The following is a 27,446-nucleotide window of genomic DNA, read 5'->3' on the forward strand; positions in this document are numbered from 1 at the left end:
CCACCAGACCTATCTCACCCCAAGAAGGCTCCACGCCATGGGTCTTGTGACCGTCTTTCATTGCACACTTTGCTCTCAAGGTGCCGCTGGTACGTTCATACATATGTTCTGGGAGTCTCCCCACCGTTACTGGCTTCTGGAAGAATGTTGCCCGTCAGTTATCGGATATATTTTCTGTGAATATACCTGTGGCTGCGACTGCTACGCTCCTTAACGATTTGCCTCGGCCGCCGGCCCCAATCTATCAGAGAAGAATTATTCTTGCTGGCCTCACCGCAGCCAAGAGCCTGGTCGCCATGAGGTGGAAACTCCCCAAAAAGCTATCGGTAACCAATTGGATTCTTACATTCCTAGACATCGTCTACCTAGAACTGTCCACTGCACTGCTTATGTTGTCCAGTAGTTTGGAATATTCGCTCGGAACATTAACAGGGCAGAAACAGGACCAACAAATAAGTGAAGATGTTGGCCTGCCAGGTACGTGGCATGATTTGTGAAATATGTAATTAAGAAGACGTATGAACGGCTGAATGAGTCGTAATGACAGTCTGACTGTTTATAATGTGTAACCATATTTTAGCAGAACAACATTACTCAGATTCACGATGTGTTCAAACTAAATAAACAAGTTCTTTTTAATCAAACAAACTCACCTGACAATCAACAGGCAACTGAACGGAAGGAGCTAGCCTGTTAGCCAGTTAGCAGCCTGTTAGCTTAGCTAGCACACTGCCATATGGTCTCTCCCAAATCACCACAAAAGTAACACTTTTTTAATGTAATCGAGGCAAACTGTGGACTGAAATATCACGAAGGGGAGGAGTTTAACAGGCACATCAGATATCCCAGATTCCCATGGGAATGAATGGACTTCCGGTTGATTAGTATGTGTACACATACGTGAGTGGGAACAAGGTGTAAAGATCGTGTTCCCGGAAAAAAGACAAAAGTGGGTCTATGTTGTGGCTGATCAGTGTCTGTCTCTTCATGGTAGTTCTTATAACAAATTAAAAAATTAAAGTATTTCATTATGTGGTGTAACTGTAATGTTTTATGTCTGTTTCCTTTGATTGTTCACAATCTGCTGTCAACATATTAGGGTTAAATAACCTCAGGAGAAAAGAGAAAAATATCTGAAGGGAACAAAAAAGTTGATTTTGCAATTACTGTTATAAATCAATAAAGACAATAACAGTTAGTTGCAGCCTTGACCATGTGCCGTGCCACATGCTGCCATCTACGCAGTCAAACAGGGTGATATTATCAACACTTAAACATAAGTTATAAAAAAAAATCCAAGCATTTACAAAATGAATAACCTTCCTCTGAACCCATCAGAGAGCAGCGGCAGATTCTCTGAAGAGATGCAGTTTATTAAATACCATCTTCCATTATGTACAGTTGACCCTTACCTCGACTCGCAGCATGTTGTTAAGCAGGAAAAGAGCTTCATGATTTACTCTTTATCTCCACGGGCTCCTCTGCTGACACTCTGCTGACAGAGCTTTGTATGTATGTGAACCCACAGCTCCTTGTGTCTCTGTTAAACCTGGTCCTTCCTGAGTGTCACCTCTCCACCTCTCCACCACCCGCAGGCTGGGCAGACCCAGATTTCCCACCAGCTGACACACAGGGTCTTGATTGATGAGGCAGCTGTGCACAGCTGTAACAGGCCCCCCCCGACACACAGCTGCCACACCCCCAAACTGTGAGATTTCACGGGCATTACTGCTGCTGACCGTGGCATTCCTTTCTCCTGACAGAGAGCATGTGAACAGTAAGAGTCAACAGGAACACGGCTCACATTCTGTCACATTGTATGAACCGTCATTTACAACGCAGCCATTACTGAGGGAGCCTGAGGGAGCAGAGGCAGGTGAAGCAGCACACATGACACCTTCACTGTATAGCCAAAGTCCAGATTTCCCACAGAGCAGCTGGGGGTTAATTGCCTTGCTCAAGGGCACTTGTTTCTAAGTGAGAGAAAGGGAAGCTCTTGTTCCTCTCCCTGCTCAGATATTCCCCATTCAGCTCAGGTTTGAGGTTTTCAGCAGTGACTGGAGTTTGGGTTTGACCTTGACGTCTCCAAACAGGAGACCGTGCACACCACTGTGCAGCGGTGGAGGACGTACTCACACGTTTTATTTAGGAATACATCCATCCTGAAATTCTGGGCTGATAGCGATGTTAAAAATTACAATTTGGCCGATACAGCAGTTCATACTGTGACATCAGCAGAGCACCAGGGTCTCCTTGGATCATCACACCATAGGGAGTGCAAGCAAAAGCAAGGAAGCCAGGCGGGCGTCACCACAACACTTTAAAATTGCACTACCACAGACTGATGTACACTAACTGCACTGCACTTTATCTTGTCCTTTTTATAGCACTTTCTTTATCATATTTTAGCCTCAGCCTATTTGAATGTGAGGGTGTGTGAATATGCTTCTCTCAACACTCAAGTTAAATTCAAACTTAACTTTGGGTCAAACTTGGGTTTCGGACTGTTGGTCGATGATAAGCAGCATTTCAAGATGTCACTTTAGGCTCTGAGAAGGTGATGATTAACTTTTGTCTCTTTGAAAGCTTAAAACAAACCTGCTGAATATTTTTTTGTGAAGAAGTCCTCAGCTCTTGTGCTGAAATAAATACTTATGAGAAATATACACTTATGAAATAAACATAAGTAAAAGAATAAACATATAAGCATCAAAATATATTTAAAATACAAAAAGTAAAGTGCTCATGATGCAGAACAGCCCGTTTCAGAATCTTATAAATTACTGGATCATTGTTATTAATGCCTTAAAGGGATAGTGCACCCACAAATGTAAATTCAGCCATTATCTACTCACCCATATGCCGAGGGAGGCTCAGGTGAAGTTTTAGAGTCCTCACATCACTTGCAGAGATCCAAGGGGAGAGGAGGTAGCAACACAACTCCACCTAATGGAGGCTGACGGCGCCCCAGATTCAAACGTCCAAAAACACATCATTGAAACCACAAAATATCTCCATACTGCTCGTCCGTAGTGATCCAAGTGTCCTGAAGCCCCGACATAAAAAGCTGTTTGGAAACACCTCATTTGAACTCTGTTTTTAGCCTCATTGTAGCCTGTAGCTCTGACTGCCTCTCTGGGCACTGAGCGCTCACGTGTAATGTAGTGTAGACGAGCAGTAGCCAGCAGCAGCCTCCATTAGGTGGAGTTGTGTTGCTACCTCCTCTCCCCTTGGATCTCTGCAAGTGATGTGAGGACTCTAAAACTTCACCTGAGCCTCCCTCGGCATATGGGTGAGTAGATAATGGCTGAATTTACATTTCTGGGTGCACTATCCCTTTAATGAGTCGATCAGTTCAATGTTACAGCTGGTAAAGATGGAGCTACTTTTATAAACTGCTGTGTAGTTTAATCTATCTATATTTAATCATCATTTATCAGTTGATCTATATTTTGAATCTAAATCCACAAAGCAACAAATAATTAATGTTTGTTCATCTTTTTAATCTATCTGATCCAGTTTCAGTAATACTTTTAATTTACTATTTTTTTTTTATTATTAATATCATCAATACTGCTTTGAATTCTATTTTATTGTCATTATTTTACCACAGTTTTTTCCTTTTTAATCTATTTAACCTATTTTTAAGACTTATTTTTATTTCACTAGTATTATTATTATTATTATCATTATAGCTTTGAATTCTGTTTTATCATCATTATTTCATTGTTTTGTCTTTTTCATCTATTTTCTATCTAGTTCTTCAATCTAGTGTTTTCACTCCTTTTTATGACTCATACTGTAATTATAGCTTTTAAATCTATTTTATTACATTTACATATTTTTTTACTGTCTCGTGTGAGTTCGTCTCAAACTGTTTAATTGTTTTTGTCATTTTGTTTTTATGGTCTACTCTCGTTCTGTCTAATCATCTGCTTGTCAGTCATCTGCAAATCTCTGTGAACTGAACTAATCTGTATGAAAGGTGTAATACAAATAAAGTTTGATTGATTGATTGATTAAAGTACCTTCAAACTGTACATAACTGCAGTACTTGAGTAAATATATTCTGTGACTTTCCGTCACCGTCCTCATGAGCCACACAGTCATCTGAGTCCACAGTGTAAACACAGTTTTCATCCCTGTAACTTGAGATATTCAGCCACACTGTCAGATAATTGTCTTTCACATAAAATCTGGTGGGAACTTTTCATCCTGTTATTGCTTTCCACCAACTTCAGCCTTATTAATGTGCCGCCTGCGAAGCAAACCTCGCAGTCTTGGCAGATGGCTGCGAAGTGTCAATAAGTGATTCTGGCCACGAGCCTCAGCTCAGTGCCAGTCGGCAAGCCGGTCAGGGAACACTGCAGCGGTCGGACTCCTAAGCCTTTTAGCGGAGGAAAACACTCCCGCCATTCTCCCAGTCAGATTGGGGAATAGCGATTTTCCACCGAGCATCATATCAACAGCCAAACAGCACAGAGGCAACAAAAGCGGGTGTCTGAATGGGTTAGGGTTGAGCTAGCTCGCTGGGACACATATGGCAGGGGTAGTCTGGGGACGCCTCTCTGTATAGACAACACGCTGGTCACACTCCGTATACGAGACACCATAAGAGACACAGATGAGTCACTGGAAAAGCTGCCAGCCTCCCTGAAGTGACAAATCCTTTAAAAAGTCTTTTTGTGGATGTTTGCAGACGACTCTGTTTGTTATCGTCCCATCTTGTTTAAGACTGCTGAGCAAAGACTCACTGTGTGAAATGTCTTCTTTCACAGTGCAGTTTGGAAAGTCACTGAAAAGCTCTGATACATGAGCCACAAAAAACTTCATCTGTCAGTTGATGACTGGATGATCCACAAACATACTGAGACTCTGCCTCCACTCTAGTATCTGTCTGCTGTATCAACACTCCTAACTTGGTGTTTTTTCAGACAGGCATGAATTTTCTGAACCAAATGATGATGTCTGGGCTGTCATTTAAAGTTAAGGCCGGAGATACTCTTCTGTCATCGCCAACACATCCCAGAAAAAGACCAAATCCAGTATATAGTCTGGTTCATATTTCTGCTTCCTACTGAGGAGGTACACAGGCCTGCCACAATAAATAAGTCATCGTCGTATCCTAGGATTGTCTCATAAATTTGTTTAATCAAATCTGTGGTTAGTCAAAGTTAGTTCAAGGAGGGGCTAAATGACTTTAAAATAGGGATGCACGATAATATCAGCACGTCATCAGAATCGGCCAACATGCTCTTTCTTATATTGCACAATGAATGAATATCACATACACTGAAACGTATTGTATTTCATGTCTCCATCTGCTGGTGGGCCGTCAGGTGGGGAAAAAAGTGGATATATTGATATCGTTATCAGTTGTTGACTGACTGACTTGTTTCCACCAAGCAGTCCGGTGTGGTTCAGCTCAGTTCAGTTCATAGTTTCTGTCTCCACAGTGAAAGTTGTGGATGGTCCCAACAGAAGCGTTCCTTAGCGTCCCCATGTTTGGTCCCCCCTCTGTTGGGGTACCTAGCACACAGATCTGGTACTAAAAGGTGGAGCTAGAAACCCTGCAGTCTGATTGGTCAGTAGAGGACGCTCACTCTGGTTTTATGTAACCTCTGTTCATACATCAGTAAACTACAACTATAAAATGAAAGAGAAAAAAATAACTTCATTCACTGGGCCGACTGCCGGCAACTTTTAAGGTGGAACGTTAACTTGTAATGTTACTCAATGCATGAGTTGATGACGTGAATCCATCAGCACACCTTAAATTTCACTGTGACAACTTTGACCATCACTTTAGTTTTTATATGACACACACTTTTAGTAATGACTTTAAAAATATAGATTCATTTGGAGCGGATTATGTGAAGGTCATATATTCTAATCCTCACTTCCTGTGGGCTACAGCAACACTAAACCCCTGAGCTTGCCTGAGAAGGACTAAATGCACAAAGCTGCTATTTTGAAATATCCCATGGAGAGAGACTCTCACTGCAGCCTGTTCTATTTTGTTGTGAAAATGTGGGCGTGCAGCCTCGTTCTGTGGACGATAAACCAGGTGCAGACTTCCATCTGTGTCACCGCTGATGAGGAAATACAGCGAGTGCTGGATGGAGCAGTGAGTGACAACAACCCCGCCCACATTTAAGAGGACTGTCTGAACACACCGAGGGTCTAGGTACCATGTCTGAAGGCTTACTGCTGGTTCCAGAGGTGCTGGACTGAAACTGGTGGAGACGGGGCTTAAATAAGTAAGTGATATATATCTGCAAAAAATCTGTTGTGTTTTATAGTGTAGATTTCTTTGTTTCCCTGGCGCAAAAGGCGGCATGATTAACAACAAAACAATCGGCTATGAGAGCAAGTGTTATTTTAAACTTTGGTATCAGTATTGGAATTTCAAAGTCAGTGGCATAAAATGGTCTTAAAATGACAATAATATCATTTCATATCATCATCAATTATTTCCTGGATGATATATCGTCAAACAAAAGTAGTTATCATGACAGACCTTGACATATATATTTGAAAACAATTCACATTTTATTTTAGAAGGCAAAAGAATAAGTTGTGCAGACAGGCTGACAGCTTTCCTCTTTCCAAATGTAAAAACAACATGTTGTAAAGTCTCCGACAGCTTCGGTGTCAAAAACAGAAGCTATGTGGACTAGCTGAAAACAACAACAAAAAAAACACCTTGTATAAACATTCATAAGATATTTTAACTCGTCAGTAGCGCACCGCGAAGATGACAACAGGTATCCTAGCAACGTCATCTCTGAGTTGTCACTTCACAGTTGTCATGGGAAACGCCCACTTCAGAGGCTTCAGGTTTAAACTCGATCTCCATGAATATTTCCAAAAACTTTTGTCAGGTAATAAAATATGTGCCGCAGCTGGAGTGCCATTATTATTTAGATTTTCCCGAGACTGAAAGCGAGGCAGACGGTAATATGTATGGTAATGAGGTGAAGTATTATGGATGGTATAATAGAATGTTCTCATATTTCATTTAAATTAACTCTTTCCTCTGCTTTGTCTGTTTGGTTACTTCAACAAGAGAGAGAAAAATCCCACAAGCAATAAGCTCCACGATAATTTCTGCAGAAATGAAGATGGCTGTTGAATAACTGGAATATTGGAGACAGTTTGAATAGGAGCCTGTTTCCCTGTGTGAGCCCACAGTGTGCTGCGTTCCTCCCAATTTAACACCGAGGCGAAGGGAGAGAAGACAATGGGCTGTGATTACTTTGGCCACTCCAGACAGAAAGACAAGAGCAAAATGGAGCATTAATATTTGTATAAGTGAAGCTGAGGCTGATGAAAAGGAGAGAATTATGCAGCACTCTGCTCCATTGTGTCTCTGACAGTGTCGGTGGCAGCAGCAGTCGCAGGCTGCTGTTTGAATCCATGTTCACCCTCATGGACACGCTGCCTGCTCTGTCTGAGGGTGTGGAGGAACATGTGAGAGGGAGTGTGTCATATATGCACACTTCTGTCCCCATGACCACTGCATGTGTGTGCTAATATCTAACATATCATAATTGTTTGCTAATGGATGATGTGTTTTGCAGTGGGAGTATCTCCCATGCTTGTGTGTGCACTTAGCGAGCTGGCAAACCAATGAAACATCAAAGGGGACCAGTGGGGGACTATTAAACACATACACACCCTCACACACACACACACACACACACAAGCACAGCAGAGCACTGCTGCAGGGGTTTCTATTGCATTAGAGGAGGAGACGAGACACCCCCGACTCCCCGAGAGGAAGGGGAGCGATAACCAATCCCTGTATGAGCTGCCGACCAGCAACAAATAGGGAAAGACTGGGGGAAAAAAGAGCAGCATGTGTGTTCGTCACGAGCCGAACAGAGGAGGGTAACGTACTGTGTGAGCTGCTGCTGCTGTACATGACGAAGAGGAACACTATGGGAAGATTATGCAAATGAGAAAATCACAGAGGATGTGGTCACAACATCATGCACATTATATTTAGAAAGAATACTATGAGTACTGCTGGCGTCAGAGCCATCAGGCTGTTGTGCTAGAGGAGCTGGATTTAGTCTATAGATACAGTTGGTGTTTATGGGAACGCCCACAAGACATCCTCTCACGCTGAAGGGAAAAACAAAGCATTTGCATCTGCTTTACACAACAGCTAGGTCCAACCGAGCAATTTGATTGGACAAGACCCATTCCATGAGCACTGATACACAGTATAACAGCACTGGGACTTGAACCTGTGCATGTATCACTCTGCTTTACAGGTGTCCTGAAAACTTCACTGTAACTCTCCAGATGTGCTCATGTGTCATCAGAAGGCAACACAACGTACTGATTAAGCTGTTAACTCATCGGCATCACACATGTGCCACCAAAGCAACCGTCAACAGAGTCTTACTTTAATCATTCATCCATTTTCTGTAACTCTTTTTCCTGTGGGTCGTGGAGGGCTGGAGCCTATCCCAGCTGACACTGGGTGAGAGGCAGGGTTCACCCTGGACAGGTCACCAGACTATCACAGGGCTGACACATAGAGACAGACAACCATTCACACTCACATTCACACCTACGGACAATTTAGAGTCACCAATTAACCTGCATGTCTTTGGACTGTGGGAGGAAGCTGGAGTGCCTGGAGAGAACCCACGCTGACACAGGGAGAACATGTCAGAGCACCTGGAGGAAACCCACGCTGACACGGGGAGAACATGTCAGAGCACCTGGAGGAAACCCACGCTGACACGGGGAGAACATGTGGGAGCACCTGGAGGAAACCCACGCTGACACGGGGAGAACATGTGGGAGCACCTGGAGGAAACCCACGCTGACACGGGGAGAACATGTGGGAGCACCTGGAGGAAACCCACGCTGACACGGGGAGAACATGTGGGAGCACCTGGAGGAAACCCACGCTGACACGGGGAGAACATTTGGGAGCACCTGGAGGAAACCCACGCTGACACGGGGAGAACATGTCAGAGCACCTGGAGGAAACCCACGCTGACACGGGGAGAACATGTGGGAGCACCTGGAGGAAACCCACGCTGACACGGGGAGAACATTTGGGAGCACCTGGAGGAAACCCACGCTGACACGGGGAGAACATGTCAGAGCACCTGGAGGAAACCCACGCTGACACGGGGAGAACATGTCAGAGCACCTGGAGGAAACCCACGCTGACACGGGGAGAACATGTGGGAGCACCTGGAGGAAACCCACGCTGACACGGGGAGAACATGTCAGAGCACCTGGAGGAAACCCACGCTGACACGGGGAGAACATGTCAGAGCACCTGGAGGAAACCCACGCTGACACAGGGAGAACATGTGGGAGCACCTGGAGGAAACCCACGCTGACACGGGCAGAACATGTGGGAGCACCTGGAGGAAACCCACGCTGACACAGGGAGAACATGTGGGAGCACCTGGAGGAAACCCACGCTGACACAGGGAGAACATGTCAGAGCACCAGCCTACCTGAGTATTGTTGCTGAGCGTGTCCATCCCTTTATGACCACAGTGTACCCATCTTCTGATGGCTACTTCCAGCAGGATAACGCACCATGTCACAAAGCTCACATCATCTCAAACATGACAATGAGTTCACTGTACTCCAATGGCCTCCACAGTCACCAGATCTCAGTCCAATAGAGCACCTTTGGGATGTGCTGGAACGGGAGATTCTCATCATGGATCAACTGTGTGATGTCATCATGTCAATATGGACCAACATCTCTGAGGAATGTTTCAGCACCTTGTTAAGAACCAAGAATTAAAAAGGGGGTCCAACCTGGTACCAGGAAGGTGTACCTAATAAAGTGGCCAGTGAGTGTATACTGTTCATGGTACTGGAGAAAAACAAGTACCTCACTGTTTTCAGAATCTTGGCACTGACTTGGTACCAACGTATCGGTTCTCGTGACATCTCAATCTGCTGCACTTTTACTTGGGTTGTTGTTTAAATGCTTGTTTACACTTTGTTGCCTTGAGGTTCTGTACATATATACATATATATATATATATGTATATATATATATATATATATATATATATACATATATATATATATATGTATATTTTATATATATATACATAAATATATAAACAACAGCGTGTGTGCTCATAGTAACAAAGGAGCATATCGGCCAGCACAACAGTGTGGCTTGTAACAACAATGGAGCTGTGCAGCACAGAGGGAAAAGATATATTAGGCTTTGATACACACACAATACTTCAGTGTTGTTTTGCTCTTTTCATTGGATTTGTTGACAATAAGAAAAATACAGACTATCAGCCTTAACCTTTAATATTTAATCCAAAATGTATGTTTAATATAATTCTAAAGCAGCAGCAGCTTTTTTCAATATTATTGTTCCATTTCAGAAAATCCTTCAGCAGTGTTTCTCTTCGCTGGATCAGCAGCATGTATGCAAAGAGCCTCTCAGAATATCAAGTAATTTTATGGTTAAGATGCTGTGAGCTGCAGTAAGTGCTTAGCTTAGCATATGCACAACAGTACAATCTCCCACGGGCTACATGGAAGTGAGGGTCAAAAGGCTCTGTTCAATGAGCATAATGTATTCAAGTCTGAGGTGGAACTAATAATGCATTAGAGCCTTTTGTTGCTCTTTACAGAGTCTTTTATTAGTTAGTGAAGCTGAGAGGGAAAAACACTGACATTTAGATTGTGGGTCAAAATCACACGCATGTTCTTCTTTTCTCTCCCAAGCCAGTTAAAATGTTTACGCCCAAATCTACCAAATGACAAACACATATTTTCTCACCTACGTCTGGTGTTATCTATCTGTTTAGTTAGGTTTCATATTTCTTGAGATACTGAACTCAGTCCAGATACAATGGAGGTGAATGGAGGCTTCAGCAGCAACGTGTCTTTCCAGTGTGGGACTATTTCTTCTGCAGAAAGTAGTTTCCACACAATCTCAGAGGAGCCAGGGTGTATTAAAGAAGAGCTAAAACACTAAACAACGTGACTGTGGTTTGTTTGATTTTTACCGTCAGCATGACACACGCCCAGCGGAGTGAATGTGTGATTAACTTAACCGTTGGTTCATTCATGTAGAAATATAACGCTGCGTTTCTTCCACCAACAGGGCTCTCATTTTAGTGTAGAGCGTCAGACTGAATTTACCAACGCACCATGTCAGGTCACTCACTCTCCGGGACCGCCAGTGTTACTTGAATAAGTAAACACTGACCAACGGGACCAGACTGGCCGACCCGTATGCTCTCACTCAGTGGATGGATGATGTCACAGGAAGCCAGTCTTACAAAGGAGGACCACACTTGTTTGTTTTGCTATGGAAGCTAACGTTAGCTAATGTGCTAAAAAGTTAGCGTTGCAGAGAAATCCAATCTTCATCTTAATCCCTGGTTACTGTTGTCTCCCCCTGCGGCGCACGTGTCATGTGATGTAAACACGGATGAGCAAAGCTTATGCTTTTGCTGGTCTCGCGCAGGCGCGCACACGTGAGCGCGGAGCACAGAAAGGCAGTCAGAGCTACAGGCTACAATGAGGCTAAAAACAGAGTTCAAATGAGGTTTTTCCAAACAACTTTTTATGTCAGGGCTTCAGGACACTTGGATCACTACGGACGAGCAGTATGGAGATACTTTGTGGATTAAATTTTGTGTTCTTGGACATAAGTCTAGGGCGCCGTCAGCCTCTATTAGGTGTGCTAGCTGCTCCCCCCGCCGATCTCCGCAAGTGATGTGAGGACTCTAAAACTTCACCAGGGCCTCCGTCGGCATATGGGTGAGTAGATAATGGCTGAATTTACATTTTTGGCTGCACTATCCCTTTAATGTGAGTGACTGTAGCCTGTGTGTGTTTAATCACGGGTCAAGCCCTTTTTAAACAGGAGTTGTGCAAATTAGCAGGAAAGCCCAATCAGTGTTTTTTCAGCATTGGCAGTATAAAAACAAAATCGGGGAGTGCAGCAAAATGCCGCCTACCTACTTTTGTTTATACAGAATGTGCCTTTTTCGGGGCAATGGGGGGCGTGAGCAAGTAACAAAACGTGTAGCTCAGCGTGTGACGTAAACAGTGACGTGGGAGGGAAGCGCGGCTGGTCAGTCGCCGGTGATTCTCTAAAATCGGCCCGTCCTTCACCGTCCCCGTCATCTGACGGTTAATGGCCTCTTCGTTTGCGAGGACAAGGAGGGCGCGCAATTCCTTGTCTCCCCAGTTGCTCATCTTTACAGTGTCTGTCAGGTTTGTGTTTCCCTCTTGCTACTAGCTGCTCGCTAATTCCTGCTATCAGCTGTTTCCTGTTTATCCACCGCCAGTGGCTCGCACGTGCGGCGTCATCAACAGCTCCTCCTGTTGCAGAAGGCCGCCTTGCTCTGTTTAAACTAAAAAGTTCCACCAATACAGTACAGGCCAAAAGTTTGGACACACCTTCTCATTCAATGCGTTTTCTTTATTTTCATGACTATTTACATTGTAGATTCTCACTGAAGGCATCAAAACTATGAATGAACACATGTGGAGTTATGTACTTAACAAAAAAAGGTGAAATAACTGAAAACATGTTTTATATTCTAGTTTCTTCAAAATAGCCACCCTTTGCTCTGATTACTGCTTTGCACACTCTTGGCATTCTCTCCATGAGCTTCAAGAGGTAGTCACCTGAAATGGTTTTCCAACAGTCTTGAAGGAGTTCCCAGAGGTGTTTAGCACTTGTTGGCCCCTTTGCCTTCACCCTGCGGTCCAGCTCACCCCAAACCATCTCGATTGGGTTCAGGTCCGGTGACTGTGGAGGCCAGGTCATCTGCCGCAGCACTCCATCACTCTCCTTCTTGGTCAAACAGCCCTTACACAGCCTGGAGGTGTGTTTGGGGTCATTGTCCTGTTGAAAAATAAATGATGGTCCAACTAAACGCAAACCGGATGGGATGGCATGTCGCTGCAGGATGCTGTGGTAGCCATGCTGGTTCAGTGTACCTTCAATTTTGAATAAATCCCCAACAGTGTCACCAGCAAAACACCCCACACCATCACACCTCCTCCTCCATGCTTCACAGTGGGAACCAGGCATGTGGAATCCATCCGTTCACCTTTTCTGCGTCTCACAAAGACACGGCGGTTGGAACCAAAGATCTCAAATTTGGACTCATCAGACCAAAGCACAGATTTCCACTGGTCTAATGTCCATTCCTTGTGTTTCTTGGCCCAAACAAATCTCTTCTGCTTGTTGCCTCTCCTTAGCAGTGGTTTCCTAGCAGCTATTTGACCATGAAGGCCTGATTCGCGCAGTCTCCTCTTAACAGTTGTTCTAGAGATGGGTCTGCTGCTAGAACTCTGTGTGGCATTCATCTGGTCTCTGATCTGAGCTGCTGTTAACTTGTGATTTCTGAGGCTGGTGACTCGGATGAACTTATCCTCAGAAGCAGAGGTGACTCTTGGTCTTCCTTTCCTTCGGTCCTCATGTGTGCCAGTTTCGTTTGTAGCGCTTGATGGTTTTATGACTCCACTTGGGGACACATTTAAAGTTTTTGCAATTTTCCGGACTGACTGACCTTCATTTCTTAAAGTAATGATGGCCACTCGTTTTTCTTTAGTTAGCTGATTGGTTCTTGCCATAATATGAATTTTAACAGTTGTCCAATAGGGCTGTCGGCTGTGTATTAACCTGACTTCTGCACAACACAACTGATGGTCCCAACCCCATTGATAAAGCAAGAAATTCCACTAATTAACCCTGATAAGGCACACCTGTGAAGTGGAAACCATTTCAGGTGACTACCTCTTGAAGCTCATGGAGAGAATGCCAAGAGTGTGCAAAGCAGTAATCAGAGCAAAGGGTGGCTATTTTGAAGAAACTAGAATATAAAACATGTTTTCAGTTATTTCACCTTTTTTTGTTAAGTACATAACTCCACATGTGTTCATTCATAGTTTTGATGCCTTCAGTGAGAATCTACAATGTAAATAGTCATGAAAATAAAGAAAACGCATTGAATGAGAAGGTGTGTCCAAACTTTTGGCCTGTACTGTATGTCTACCCTACGAGGCGGAAAATTGGGCACCTCGGATCAACTCGCCAATCCGGCTCTGTGTGTCTAAATGCTCGCAGCTTGCCGGCAAAACGGCCCAACATTCGCCGAAAATCTGGCAGTGTAAAAGGAGCTTCTGTCTCTCTCTAACTAAGACCTAACTCTAAACAAACAGTGAAACTAGGCAGTGCTGAGGTACCTATTTCAATCAATCAATCAGTCAACATTGAGCGTACTGTAAAACTAAGCAAGTTATTGGTCCAGTGTAGCACAGTGCATTCTGGTAGCTGTAGGTTTTCTACCTCTTGGGCAAAAGGGAAAGCCATAGTCCTTTGTCTTCTCTGGTCATGATGCACCAATGTCAAAAGTATTTGTGTTTCTGCTGCACAGGCAGCCTGGTTTAAGGAAAGCAGTTAAATACTTCTTTAACCAGTCTGAAGGACAGCACTGTACTCATTGTTCTCCTGATGTCCACCAGCTTGTTGAAAGATGGTTGCGGTGAATATCAAGTTTAATTGCAGTGTCAAATCTTGCCGAAAGTAAGAATCAAAAGAACCTATATATATCATATTGATCAGAGTTCCATCTCCACTTTAACCCAAGTCTTTCTGCACGGCTGATACTTCGACTGGAAAGTGAGAACTTTTCATTTTTTATAATTTGGGTGAACTGACCCTTTACACACAGTCACATGAGCTCATTACAATTGTACCACACAGATCAACAACCACACAGTAAGCATCGGTTCCTCCAACTAACTGGTGGAATTACATTCTCACTTTTAATGAGCTTCCCCTCAATGACTTTATCCTGCAGTTTTGGCTTCGATCACAAATTCACACGTCTGCTCCAAACACGCCTGGTGTGAACTCACTCTGTAATTTCTCTTTGCATTATTATTTCCACATAATGGGAGTCAAATGCCCCAGTTTGGAAACTTTAAAACCAGTTGGTAGTGCTTCAGCCGCAGCTACAAACTAATAGCAGAGAGCATGAAGCTGGCAGCGAGTGACGACCACTAATGGCTCCATTTTCAGATCAACTCGAGCATTTCACATTTCACACTATTTACATCCCAGCCTTGCCAGTGCTTGGTAAAAATTCCTGACTCCAACTGAAAATGAGGTTTTATTTTGATGATGTGGGCACACTTTCAGAGGCAACCGAGAGGTTCAAAGAAATCCTGGAGGCAAACCATGTGTTTCTAACAGCGTGGGCTTAAACTTGGCTCATGACGCCAGCTAATCCCATCTCTCATATTTTCTGTCACTAGGTAAACGGTGTAATACAGTACAGATTACATTAATATCACCTTAAGAAATAAGAGGGCATGAATAATCTTTCACCACACAGCACTTTCACAGCTGTCTCCATTTCTACACCTGGGACTGCTCAGAAGCTCTCCTCCAGCTAATCAAATAATAACCCAGGTGTAACTGCCTCGAGGCCTGGAAGCATGCAAACCTGCAAGTGAGGCACATTAGGTGCAGCTTCACACCTACAGTATGCTGCGCTTCAACTGTAATAAATAAAAGAATGTGCGCACTGAACAGCAAGCGCATGCAGCATTTTGGGGTCACAAATCGATGTCGAGGCTACATGACGAGTCTGAGGATCACAACTCATCCTGATGAGGGCATGAATGTGTGCAGCACATTGCCTCGAAATCAGTCCAGTCATTGTTGAGACATTTCACTCAAAACCACAAATCTCAACCTCATCGTTAGAGAAAACATCAGAGGATCACTGAAGTCATCAGGGTTCATCCTCTGGGGACCATGTACAGTATATCTGTAGCAAATCTGTGCCAGTCAATCAATTTGATTTTGACATATTACACGGGATAAGTGAAAACTTGACCTGTTGGTGTTGCTGAAGAAAATGTCAGATTAAACCTGAAGTTCATCCTCTGGGGACGATGAATGTCTGAAAAAGACTTTATGGCAATTCACCCAATAAATGTTGAGATATTTCAGTCCAGACCAAAGTGGTGTAGGAGGGCTGCTAACATGGCCAAAAATCCAATTGACTTGAAATTCTGATTTATTTGACTTTTGTTCCAATTCATTATTTGGTCAAACAGAGAAAGGTCCATGTGCACCTCACTACCTGCCTCTCACTGCTTATGATCCTACTCCTCTTCACCATCCTCCAAAAACAGTCCTGCACTATGTGTTGTGTCTTACTTTATGTCTGTTCTAAGAACAGTACCGTTGTGGCTAGCTAACGTGACAGCAAAGGCATGACCCACCCTGCTCTGCCTCTGTTTGGCTTACACTGTGTCCCAACTGCATCGGCAGCTAAATCAGTTTGACTGCAATGTTTTTTATTGGAATCGCCATTTTGAGCTGAACTTTTGTCGAACACCCTGTTTCTATTTTTGTTCTGTTGCTCGTGTTGGAAGTGCTTTAATGGACAAGGAACAGCTGATTCACAGGGTTTAAATGAGGAATAACCGACATGATACTTGTTTATTTCACTACAAAAACCTAAATAAGTCGGCATCTGGCTGGACGGAGATCGTCAGGAAGACAAATGTTTCTGGTGAGAACTGTGTGGGATGCTTGCAAGCTAGCTTGTTTTACAAAGTGGAGATGGTGGTATGATATCGTAAGGGAGCTACAACGATATCTGTAAGTTAACGTTACCTGCAATAGTGTTGTTGTGAGTATCAATAACTAGTCCATACCCATTGAGTACAGTACAGCATACCATACCATGACTTAGTCATACCAAACATTAGAAACAACACCAACATTGGTCCACAGGGGGAGCCACAGCGATCGGTCGCATTTTAGCCATTTTGAAGCATTTTTCTGTTGTTATAGCGCCACCCAGTTGCCAATTAGAGTTAAATTTCTCCAGTCACCTTGAGATATGCCCATTCAAAGTTTGACATTTCAATGGGTTGCCTTAGCGCCTCCCTTTGGCCAATTGATGTAATATTGCTTCACTGGCATCCTCCCATGACCCTCTACCACTGTGCCAAATTTCACATGGATTGACCAAGTCAGTGAGGAGAAAAACATGGAACACACACACACACACACACAGAGTTTCTGTCATTATAGTAAGATAAGGACATACGTACTCATCCATCTTGTCAGTGGTGACTCAGACCACAGCTGCTGGGTGGGTGGTTTGTTTACATGACGTGATGTAAGTCTATATTTAACAGATCCAGTGTGGACAGAGAGCGTTCCATGTAATGTCCAAAATAATGGACACAGTGTGACACTTGCAGTGTTACCATAACCCTAACCAACCTTGTTTCTAAAATCTAACTAACCCAACCAACGAAGGCAACAAGCACTAGCCAGTCAGAGGGAGAGTAGGACGGGTCATGTGACTAGCTAACCCTCGCTGAGATGCTAGCAGAGATGAGGTGAGTTTAACTGAATCCACTGTGGCTTACTAACGTTAGCTACATGGGTCAAAGTAAGGTCCACAGCGCTAACTTACTAGTAGTGAGTGACGTATCCATCCCATCAACCCATTTCTGGGGACACATTTTTTAAGGATATATGTCGATGTCTGAAAACTCTGTTTCCTATGTTTCCCTACTTTAGAGACAAGCTGACGTCAGCTCATGATTGATTTTTTATATGGTTGTCTGCTCCAGGCAAGTGTTACATACAATGCTACATGTAGCTACATGCTAACGTCAGGAAAAGATGTAATCATGGTTGCTGATGTGGGCAAAATCTCCTTATTCCCTCTGGAACACGTCTGGTTGTGAAGAATTCTACTTTACAAGCTTTTATTGGGGATTTTTAACACAAGAAAATACCACTATACACAACCATTGTTCAGCTGCAAGTACAATGCTACATGTAGCTACATGCTAACAAAGATTTGTTCTAGAAGCTTTAATTGGTGATATTTTACAGTTAAAAATGCCACTATTCTACGTTACAGTCATTCCTGGCTGCAACGACAGTGCAGAGACATCAAGACAAGCACGACTCGGAAATGCTGACCAATCACAGAAGACTGGGCTTTTGCGGGAGGGGTCACTTAAAGAAACAGACACTAAAACAGACAGAGGGTGAATACAGGTGTTCAAGCACAGACGGTACAACAAATGTAAAGTTCTTTTCTAAACATGTTCTAATATAAGTATGAACCTGAAAAAAGCAGTGGAGGTGCCCTGCAAGTGTTTCTGTGCCTCAGCCCACAACAACATGTACAGCTGTGTCCATCTCATCCATTTTTGTGGTTATGTTCCTGCTGCTATTGTCTCGTCCTGGCACAAGAGGATGATGGAAGCTCTCATTGACTTTGTGTTTTTGTACAACAGCAGTCAATCACAATCACTGCAAACATCACAGGTGTGACCGTAGCCAACAGGCTCTGATTGGCTCTGTACAGTGCTTCTATAGCCGGAGTATTTCTGAAGCAAGAGCAGATATCTGACCTCTAACCAACTGCTTTCTTACTGAACTAGACGACACAATATCCTTCACATAGGAGGACAGAAATCAGTTATAGTCAAGAATTCTTTTTACTCGCTGAGACCGAAATGTCACAGCATGCAGTGCAAGAGAGAGTTAAACACACAAAGTGTGCGCCTGCATGTGACCAACGCTGAATGCAGTGTAGAGAAGGCGAGCAGGCATGCAAAAGACACAATGAAAAGTTATCCTATTAGAGACAAATCCACACAGAGGGACAGATTTACGCTGAAACACAAACACAGTATTGGCACTGACCTTGAAGCTCCAGTAGTTTGGTTGTTGCTAGGGGGGGGAAGAAAAACAAAGAGGAAAGGAGACAGAAAAGGGACAGGGAGGGTGAAAGAAGGGAGAAAAAGATCCAGTGTGAGACATTTTCTCGAGCAGCAAAACAGCAACGCTACAAAACATCAGTGGCTGGGTAGAACCAGAGCTGAGAGAAACTGCTTTGTCACTCAGTTCCCACGTTAAGATATGCAAGTGATGCTACAAAGTGTGACTAATAAAGGTTAAATGGTGCATTATTTCTGCACAGCGAGAGCGCGTCGCCCCAAAATGTCTCCACCACTTTGCTCAAAATGACCAAAAATTGAAGTGAAGCAAACAAACCAATAAATTAGCTTTTTTTTTAAAATAAATTAAGCTTGGTGAGAAAATGATGGGCTAATTATTGTGATGATAGCCAGATTAACTTGCGTTGTCCTTCACTGCCATCATAATAGGACTTTAATTGCTTGTAATTGCCTCTCAGCAATTAATCAAATGTTTACAGTGACTTCACACACACTAATGATGTAGCTCCTAAATTCAGGCCCCAGCTCTCCCTGGATGCAGAGTCTTTCTGGCGTGGACCCAGGAGCAGGATTAAAGCAATGCACACACTGGATTAAGAAGCTGCCATTTTCACTTTATCAAGAAGGAGGCCAACATTCGGGTCAACGTCCCTCTGATGCTTTAAAATGCAGCAGCTGAGGCTGTGTGCGTGACATTCAGTTGATGCCCAATAATTAATATATTCATTCACTAGCGTACAGTTTATGGCCAAAAGTATGTGGACGACCGTATCGTCAAGGGCAGGGATGATGTGCTTATTACCTGATTCGATATGATACTTGGGTGCTGATTCGATATTAAAGTGCTGTGATTCCCTACTTATTGTGATTTTTGTTTACCTTATTAACACTAGATGGGAGAAAGTCAAATCATACACTTTTAGAGACTGTACGAGGAGTGACTGAAAAGTTTTGACCCTAACCCAGACAATGGGTAACGAGGCAAGTCAAATGATATTTCTTATAATCTGCCACCTTTCCTTATTATCATTAACCATGTTCATGTTTTGAACTATTTTTGTTTTATTTTTGCTGCCTCTTGAAGTCAGTAGTTGTCTGTGATCTATTGAAAATGGAGAAATTGGAGTGATCAAATATCGTCATCTCAAAGTATTGTCACCACCTGAAATCTACCAAGATATGCTCAATACTTAACATGACGATGCCCCTTCATATGCCACGAGTCAAACCCTGGGTACAAGAATTCAAGCGGGAGAAGGAGAGAGTCACAGTCAGTACTTTTACACCCATAGTTAGGTAGGGTGGCCATTGCCACAACACCAAAAAGGAGGAAACTTTGCGGCATTTAGTGAAGCAAGAAAAATTGCAACGCAGGACTCTAGTGTACTCCCCACTACAATACAATTCTGTCCATTATCATGATACAGTGATTCTGAGATACTCTATTCATCACAAGACAATTTGATCTATGATATATCATGTATGACTGGTGATGCCTGACTGCATGATAGACTTAACAAAGCTCTGCAGCGGATATCTTGTCATCTTGAGCCGATGTAGCTTCTCGAAAAAACAGCTTTAGGGAAGAGGTACCTGCGGCTCGTCTGTTGCTTTCTGTTTCTCCGTGCTAGCATGCCTTTCAATGGCCCCCTTTCCTTGTGTACTAACGTCCACATCACAACGACAAAGCGTACAATACGCATGCAAGTCGTCTTTGCTACTTTTGCTGACAAATGTGTGCTCTTTTGACCATTCGGCATTGAATGAGGTATGTCTTTTTGGCATGTTATCATTCAGTTATTGTGATGACGTGACAAAGCTAGCACATGGAGGCTTGTTTACATTCTCAACCAATGATAGATCAGATAATTGATTGACACCGTTTTCAGCCAATCTTTTTTTTTTTTTTTTTTGCCAATCTTTTGTCAGACCGAAAGTCTTACAGCATTGGACAACATGCTGCGTTATGTTCAAGTGCAACTCCAAAAAGGAGGACAAATAAGCGTCCGGCTTGTGGCTGCATCGGATGCCAGACGTATGGCCACCGTATAGTTAGGTCAAGCTACAGTTACAGCTTGAGTAGGCCATTTAACTGGACTACTGTCTTTGTCCCAGTACACAAGCAGCAAGTATGTCCAAATTCGCTACCACAGGTGGTGTTAGTATTGGACCTTTTTCCTGTTGACCTATTACGTCACAGACCAAACAATGGACAAACAAGTTAGCTACAGTTAGCTAGCTGCTAACTGGTACCATGGTGGACAACTTTACAGCTCTGTACATTTGGTCCATCTAAACATGCAGCACAGGATGGAGATTGTTCTTACCAGCTTCTTCTTCTGTTACACATTTAAAGCTGTTTGACTTTGGAAACTGTGGAGCATGCTCAGAGCGCCTTAGCCAGTTTGGGTCCGACTGACTGGACACATGCAGGAGGAATTCAACTCCCAGTGGCATTATCGAGGGTGTTAGTCCGACTTTGACTCACATGTTTACATTGATTTTAAAAGTCCGATTTTAGTCGGACTAACTCATTTAATGGATTTTCTCTAATGTCATTTAAACGCACTCAGTGTCACTGATGTGTTCTTAACAACAATGGAGCTCTATCGCACAGAGGACGAAGATATATCGGGCTTTGATACACACAGAACTCGTTAAATCTACAGTTGGTTTTGTTTTTTTCATTGAATTTGTGAACAATAAGGAAAATCTAGAATATCAACAAACTTGCTTTTCTACAAAAAGGACCAGTGCTGCTTGCTAAGTTAATCACGCAGTGGAAATCCAATCAGCCTCCATTGACATGACGATGATGGAGCTTCTCTCTTCTCTTTGTGACCAGAGTGACTTTGTTACAGTATCTGCATCAATAATCAATCATCTGTGCACAAGTTCTTATGTTCTGAATGTGCCCTGAACTCATCCTGAAGCCTTTTAGACACAGATCTCCAGACACAATCAATTATTGACTGAAGCAGGCTAAAGGACGGGGGGAGAGTAATGCTTATGGATCGGCCAGGAAGAGAAACTGCTACAGGGACAGCACAATAATATTTTGGACGTTGTTTACTGAGCTGCGCTTTTGGTCGTGACCGCTACGCAACCCACTCAAGACTCTTTCATTTTCCTCTGAATGACACATATCCTGTGTGAAGCCTCACAGCAACAGAACAATTTCCCCTCACAACCCTGGACCGGTGAGTGCTGAATACACTGAATGAAAAATGGATCTGAACGAAGGTCTTTGCATTCTTTCATTCAGACTTTCTATGACACCAGTGAGAAAGACGGAGGTATAGAAAAGAGAACAGATGGTTGTACTCCAAAAGAAGTGACCTTGTGTGGCTGTTTTCTACCGTACAATAACTGTGATCTAAGATATTTAGCTCAGCTTAGTTCCCCTGCCAGCGAGGTGACAGTTTTCTGTTGAGTTTCTTACTCAGCAAAACATCACAAGAACCTTTCAAATGGTTTGATTTTCCTTTTCAAGGTATTTAGTTATAGGCACAGCATTGTTTTGAGGAAATAATATCAGCATGCTAATGTGCTAATGCTATACGAGTATATGGTCTCAAATCAGATACCTCTGGAGTGCGATGACACCGTAACTAGCATGTAAAGACATACAATACGTCTCTTCTGTCTCCCTCTGAACTAAAATGAAGCCAAAATACTGCAGCTATGGCCACTGCCATTTTTAGCTGACCAATCCGACCAATCGCGAACTGCACCGTTAAACCCGAGCACGCCAATTGGCACACACAGCTGTCAATCCCGTTGTTGTGCAAGCCTTACACCAAACAACTCTTCAAGCGATTTCACTGTCACAGACAAATTTCAAATGTCGGAATAAAATCATGAGAGTTTCACGAGAGCTGTGGCGCGCTGCCGTGATCGCGATCATTTGGTGTTAGGGGGTCCGAAAACTCAGTCCAAGCTGTCTTGATTTTGTCTTTTTCTCATCTTGACATTCCAATAAAATCAAATACTGACGTTCAAGGATGTGAACATCAACAGCCAATAGCTGCGCTCTCTGCAGCACCAAACAGGAAGCAGCAAACTGGGATGACAGTAAACGTGGAGGGGATTCAGAGGAAGAACAAGAACAGGAACAAGTCTTGATTCTCTTGTTCTGTGAAAAAGGAGGAGAAACTGGTGGAGCCTGATTGACCAAGAACCTGTGTTTGACTGTGTGTGTATCTGATCCACAAACCAGCAATTATTCTCAACACACTGTCACACCAACCAACCTGGTCATGGACTTTCCACGTCCACATATGACGTCCAAGGTACCCTGGGTGTGTTGGTTGTTGATGTCCTGAGACGCCGTGTCAACTTCAGCCTGTTACATGCATTGTCTGTTTTCAAAATACACTTCTGTTTGCTTTCAAAATAAAAGCACTACATCGGAACAACACCCCGAAATAACGTTTTCCTTCAACGTTTAGTCTACACAAGCACGTGGCTGGGTTTAGCTTTGGCTTTACAATCTTACGGGAAGCAAACACCGACTTGCCAGGGTGAAAGTTGGTGGTTGCTAGCTCCATCCGCCACCACTCCTGCCCCCTTAACTTGTGTTGTTGCTGTGCTGCTTTTACCCTTGACACAACTGGGTGCCGTTGAACAATAACGGGGACTGACCGTATCATGCCAGCATAAAAGGACGTTTTCTATTTGTCCGTGTCTGACACCAGAAGTCACTGACCAAGCACCGGTATGAGACGCGGTTGTTATTTAAGAAATGTTAAAATATAGTTTATCTTTATGGATTCTACTGATGCCGAATTTATGAGAAGACTGTCGACATATGACACATTTAATCGTGTGTTTCTGGAGCTGTGTGCTTTTGCAGACACACGAGGAATTGTTAATATGTCGAATTTCTTTTGGCGTAATATTTTCCACCAGGAGCAGGACGGGAAACAATCTCAAAAGGAATCTAGCTCCAGTCTTACAAATAGTGACCCTGCAAGATCTGCAGTCTTTTCTTCTTATCTTATCTTCTCAAAAGAAAATCTAATCTAATCTTTTCTGTTGATGGTAAGCATTCGATTTTCAAGACAAAAAAAAAAAAAAAAAAAGAAATGACAGGTTTAGTTGAGTTTAGTCATCACCTTGAATAAATCCTCAGTCTTGTGTCCACTATGGTTCTTGGTGTTTGAGCGACAAGAGGAGAGCAGTTATAATCCACAGTAACGACAGCTGAGCTTTAACAAACTGATTCTGTTGTTAAAGGTTTGTTATTGACAGCTGTAGGTGCTCATTACTGCAGGTCCAATAATAACTGAATCATCTAGTCAGAGAGCTTTGGACTGAAAACTGTCTGTATTTATTCAATTCTCTGTCTGAAGAGAAGCAGCAACAGTGATCTTAAGACCCATCAATTAATCACACATGATGGCGCAGACTGAGCTGCTGGGCGAGGACGGGATGTTTGGATCTGACTGCTCTTGTTTGTGCCAAAATGTCTGCTTCTATGTATATATATAAATATATATATATATATATATATATTACTGTTCGACTCAAAATGTTCTGCTACAGTTCTCTAACTGCAGAACTTAGAAGCTGTTGAATGCAGTGTATTGTTTCCTGAACAGATGTCTGTTAAGAGGTTGAGTTAAACGGTAATTGGATGATGTATAGACCTCATCACAGCCAGTTTGACTTGTAGCCAAGTCCGACATCACAATTGACACGTAATGAAAAATAAAGGCTAAAGGAACGAGCAGTGAAACAAGATCACATCGCTGCAGGGAAAGAGAGGCATCATCACCTTCATCAAAGAGGTTAGAGGTCATGATTTAGCATCAGTTTATCTGTTTGTCGGCAGGGTTAGGGAAAAACTACAGAGTTGAGTTTTTAATGAAACCTGGTGGATGGGTGTATTAGGGGCCATACACACATAGATATCACATACAGTAGATACCACGTTGACGGCTTCGGCCTGTTTCAGCGATGCGTCAACGTCACCACCATCTTGGGGAGGTCACTGCTGGCTGGCTAGTACTGTTGTGTATGGAGCTAAGTCTTCAGCAAACTTGGCGTGCTCACTGAAAAGTCTCAAAGTGTAATTGGGTGCTGGTCCAAAATATTACAGTATCTGAGGGTAACAGCTAGCCGGAATAACAGCTACACTTGAAGTGCATGGAACCCACATTTTGAAAATGTAATAAAACTTCGCTAATGCATTTCAAACACGTCAGAACGGCTCATCCGTCGTAATCCAAGTGCCCTGAAGCCACGGCATGCAACACTGACTTGAAAAGACATAATTTACTCCACTTTTATAGCATCATTTCTCACTGTGGTCAGTCAGCCTGCCCTGCAGGAGTGCTGTGTTTACATGGGAACTCCTGCAAGACTCGAGAACTAGCACCACCACTAGCCATCAGCTAGTCTCAAGTTGCCATGTAAATACAGCACTCCTAGCTGTTATCCTCCGATACCCCAAAGGAGTTTTGTGGATTAAAAAACTACACTGAACTTCTTGTCGGCATGAGGGTCAGTAAGTACTGTCTGTACTTTCATTCTGAAGTGGTCATTTCCTAACACTGAGGACGGCTTTGAGCTGAAACGCGTCCGTTCGACTGCTGTTGTGCAATCCACTATATTAAAAAATATTATACTTATTAGTAGTGCTGTCGGGTTTTTCTGCGTTTCTGTAATTTTTTGGACCGGCACCCAATTACACTTTGAGACTTTTGAGTGAGCACGCCAAGTTTGCTGAAGAATCCATACACAACAGTACTAGCCAGCCGGCAGTGACCTCCCCAAGATGGCGGTGACGTTGACGCACAGTAGCCACAGCAATGAGTCATCTATGATTATATATATCTATGCGTACACCTGCCACAGTTTTTGCACCCTCAAATTCATTGTTTTCAATGTAGATGCGCGATAGGCACGCTGAAACACCAGAGTTTACTAGAGTAATCAGAGTTTAACTTTTGGAGGGCAGCAGCACGCACTGCATGTCATGTGACAAGGAGCAACCAACAGCACCTCGAAGAAGATCAGCCCTGCACTCAGGATTTCGATTAAATAGGCTACGATACTTGTTAAGGTTGCTTAGGTTGTAAATCACAGGGCAGATACACATACTGTTTTTTACTTTGGTTAACACTGGGGAAAGTGCATTTAGCCTTAACAGAATTAAGTGCCTTATATCTTAAACTCAAGTAGGCTGTATTAAAGTTTAATAGAAACAAAAGAGCCAGATGTTGAGATAAAGTAACTCCATTCCACATTCATGGATACCAGTAATCCTCTGGGGTAGCCGACACAAACTTCTGACAGAAGGCAGTCGTTGTGGAGCAGTCGGGGACAGTGGCTACATGGGAGAACTGCTGAACTTGTCACACTACCACAATTATAACAATACTTTCTTCCCCAGTCTATGGTGTGGCTACGAAAACAAAAAAACACATATCACACTAGTAATTATTAGCACTGCCCCCTAATGGCCGACTAAACGTTAGTTGACCAAAAAGATCATTAGTCAGCAAGATTTCATTGATCGCTTAGTGTCAGAAAAAACCCCCAAAATAGATCCAAACCTATCTGACTGGAGCATGTGTGACTTTACTTTGAAAGGACAGACACAGGAAGTGTCCTCGTCAGGTTAATCTCCAGGGCTGGTACCTGCGGTTATTCCACAGGCTAGTTAATAACATGTCGGGCAGGAAATCCAAAGTGTGGGATCATTTTGAGAAGGTGAAGGACGAACCCAAGGTGATATGTAAACTCATCTTCATTGGTCGACTACAAACATGACGTATCATGTGAAACATGGAAGTAGCTACATGCCCATTAGCCCACAGCGTCATTAACAGGCGGCTCGCTCAGTGGGTGACGTGCAGGATACTAGTCAACATTCTTAGCTGGGAGGGCAGCACTAGTGGACATGGACCTGTTGTGTTTCGGTGTGACAGAGTGTTGCATTTTTCATATGAGACTCAAAACACTGAAAGAAAACACCCGTCCTCTTTGCTCCCAGCTTCACCACCTGTCAGCACTTCCAAAAACATTCACAGTGGGTTGTTTAATATTTAATATGTAATAGTGTCAGGAACAATCCCAGAGCAATTACCCTGTACTGTACCTGTAAATTATATATTCATAGTTTAAATACACACTGCTGCTTGTGTGTGTGCACACACACGGTCAATAAAGCTCTGCAAGCTTCCTCTCTCACTCCCAGCACCTCTTTAGTCGCCATGCACAACACAGACAGATCGACAAACAACTGTCACAACAAACAATCTGAAGCACTTCCACTGTCACTGCATTCATTTAAATACCGACTCTGAGGGACCTAAATGTGACTTCACATTCAGAGCACAGGTGAGTCAGTGTTGCCTCTGAGTCTAAACTGCATCACATCTGCTGTGAGCGCTGCTGGAAAAAAATAAAATCAAATTCCCTTAATAATTAAAGTGAGGTGTAGGTGGAAGTTAATTCATGTTTGAGCAGCTGTTCTGGGAGCCGCCTGGATCCCCAAATATTTTCTCTCCTGAAGCCTCAGTTGCAACTTTTTGAAATCCATCTCACTTTATTTTGAAAACAGAGTTGAAGGATAGAAGAAAAGAGGGTTTGGGAAAGAAAGACCAACAAGCCTGTGGGCTGCCTTGACCCAGATTTCAGAGCTCTGTGTGGTTTGT

General features: G+C 43.2%; 1 protein-coding gene across 8 annotated transcripts in view; it reads right to left on the reverse strand.

The window, feature by feature from the left end:
- Positions 1-27,446, reverse strand: part of zgc:114120 (uncharacterized protein LOC619267 homolog) — a 190,260-nt gene that overhangs the window by 78,342 nt on the left and 84,472 nt on the right. For 7 of the 8 annotated variants that reach the window (XM_049563236.1, XM_049563235.1, XM_049563237.1 and 4 more), the window contains one exon: positions 18,746-18,772. The exons of the other annotated variant lie outside the window; for it this stretch is intronic. In XM_049563236.1, coding sequence (XP_049419193.1) covers positions 18,746-18,772 — 27 coding nt within the window. The remainder of the gene's footprint in view (positions 1-18,745; positions 18,773-27,446) is intronic. 8 annotated transcript variants of the gene reach the window in all.

Source organism: Epinephelus fuscoguttatus, linkage group LG20 (genome assembly GCF_011397635.1).
Source record: "Epinephelus fuscoguttatus linkage group LG20, E.fuscoguttatus.final_Chr_v1".
Lineage (NCBI taxonomy): Eukaryota > Metazoa > Chordata > Actinopteri > Perciformes > Serranidae > Epinephelus > Epinephelus fuscoguttatus.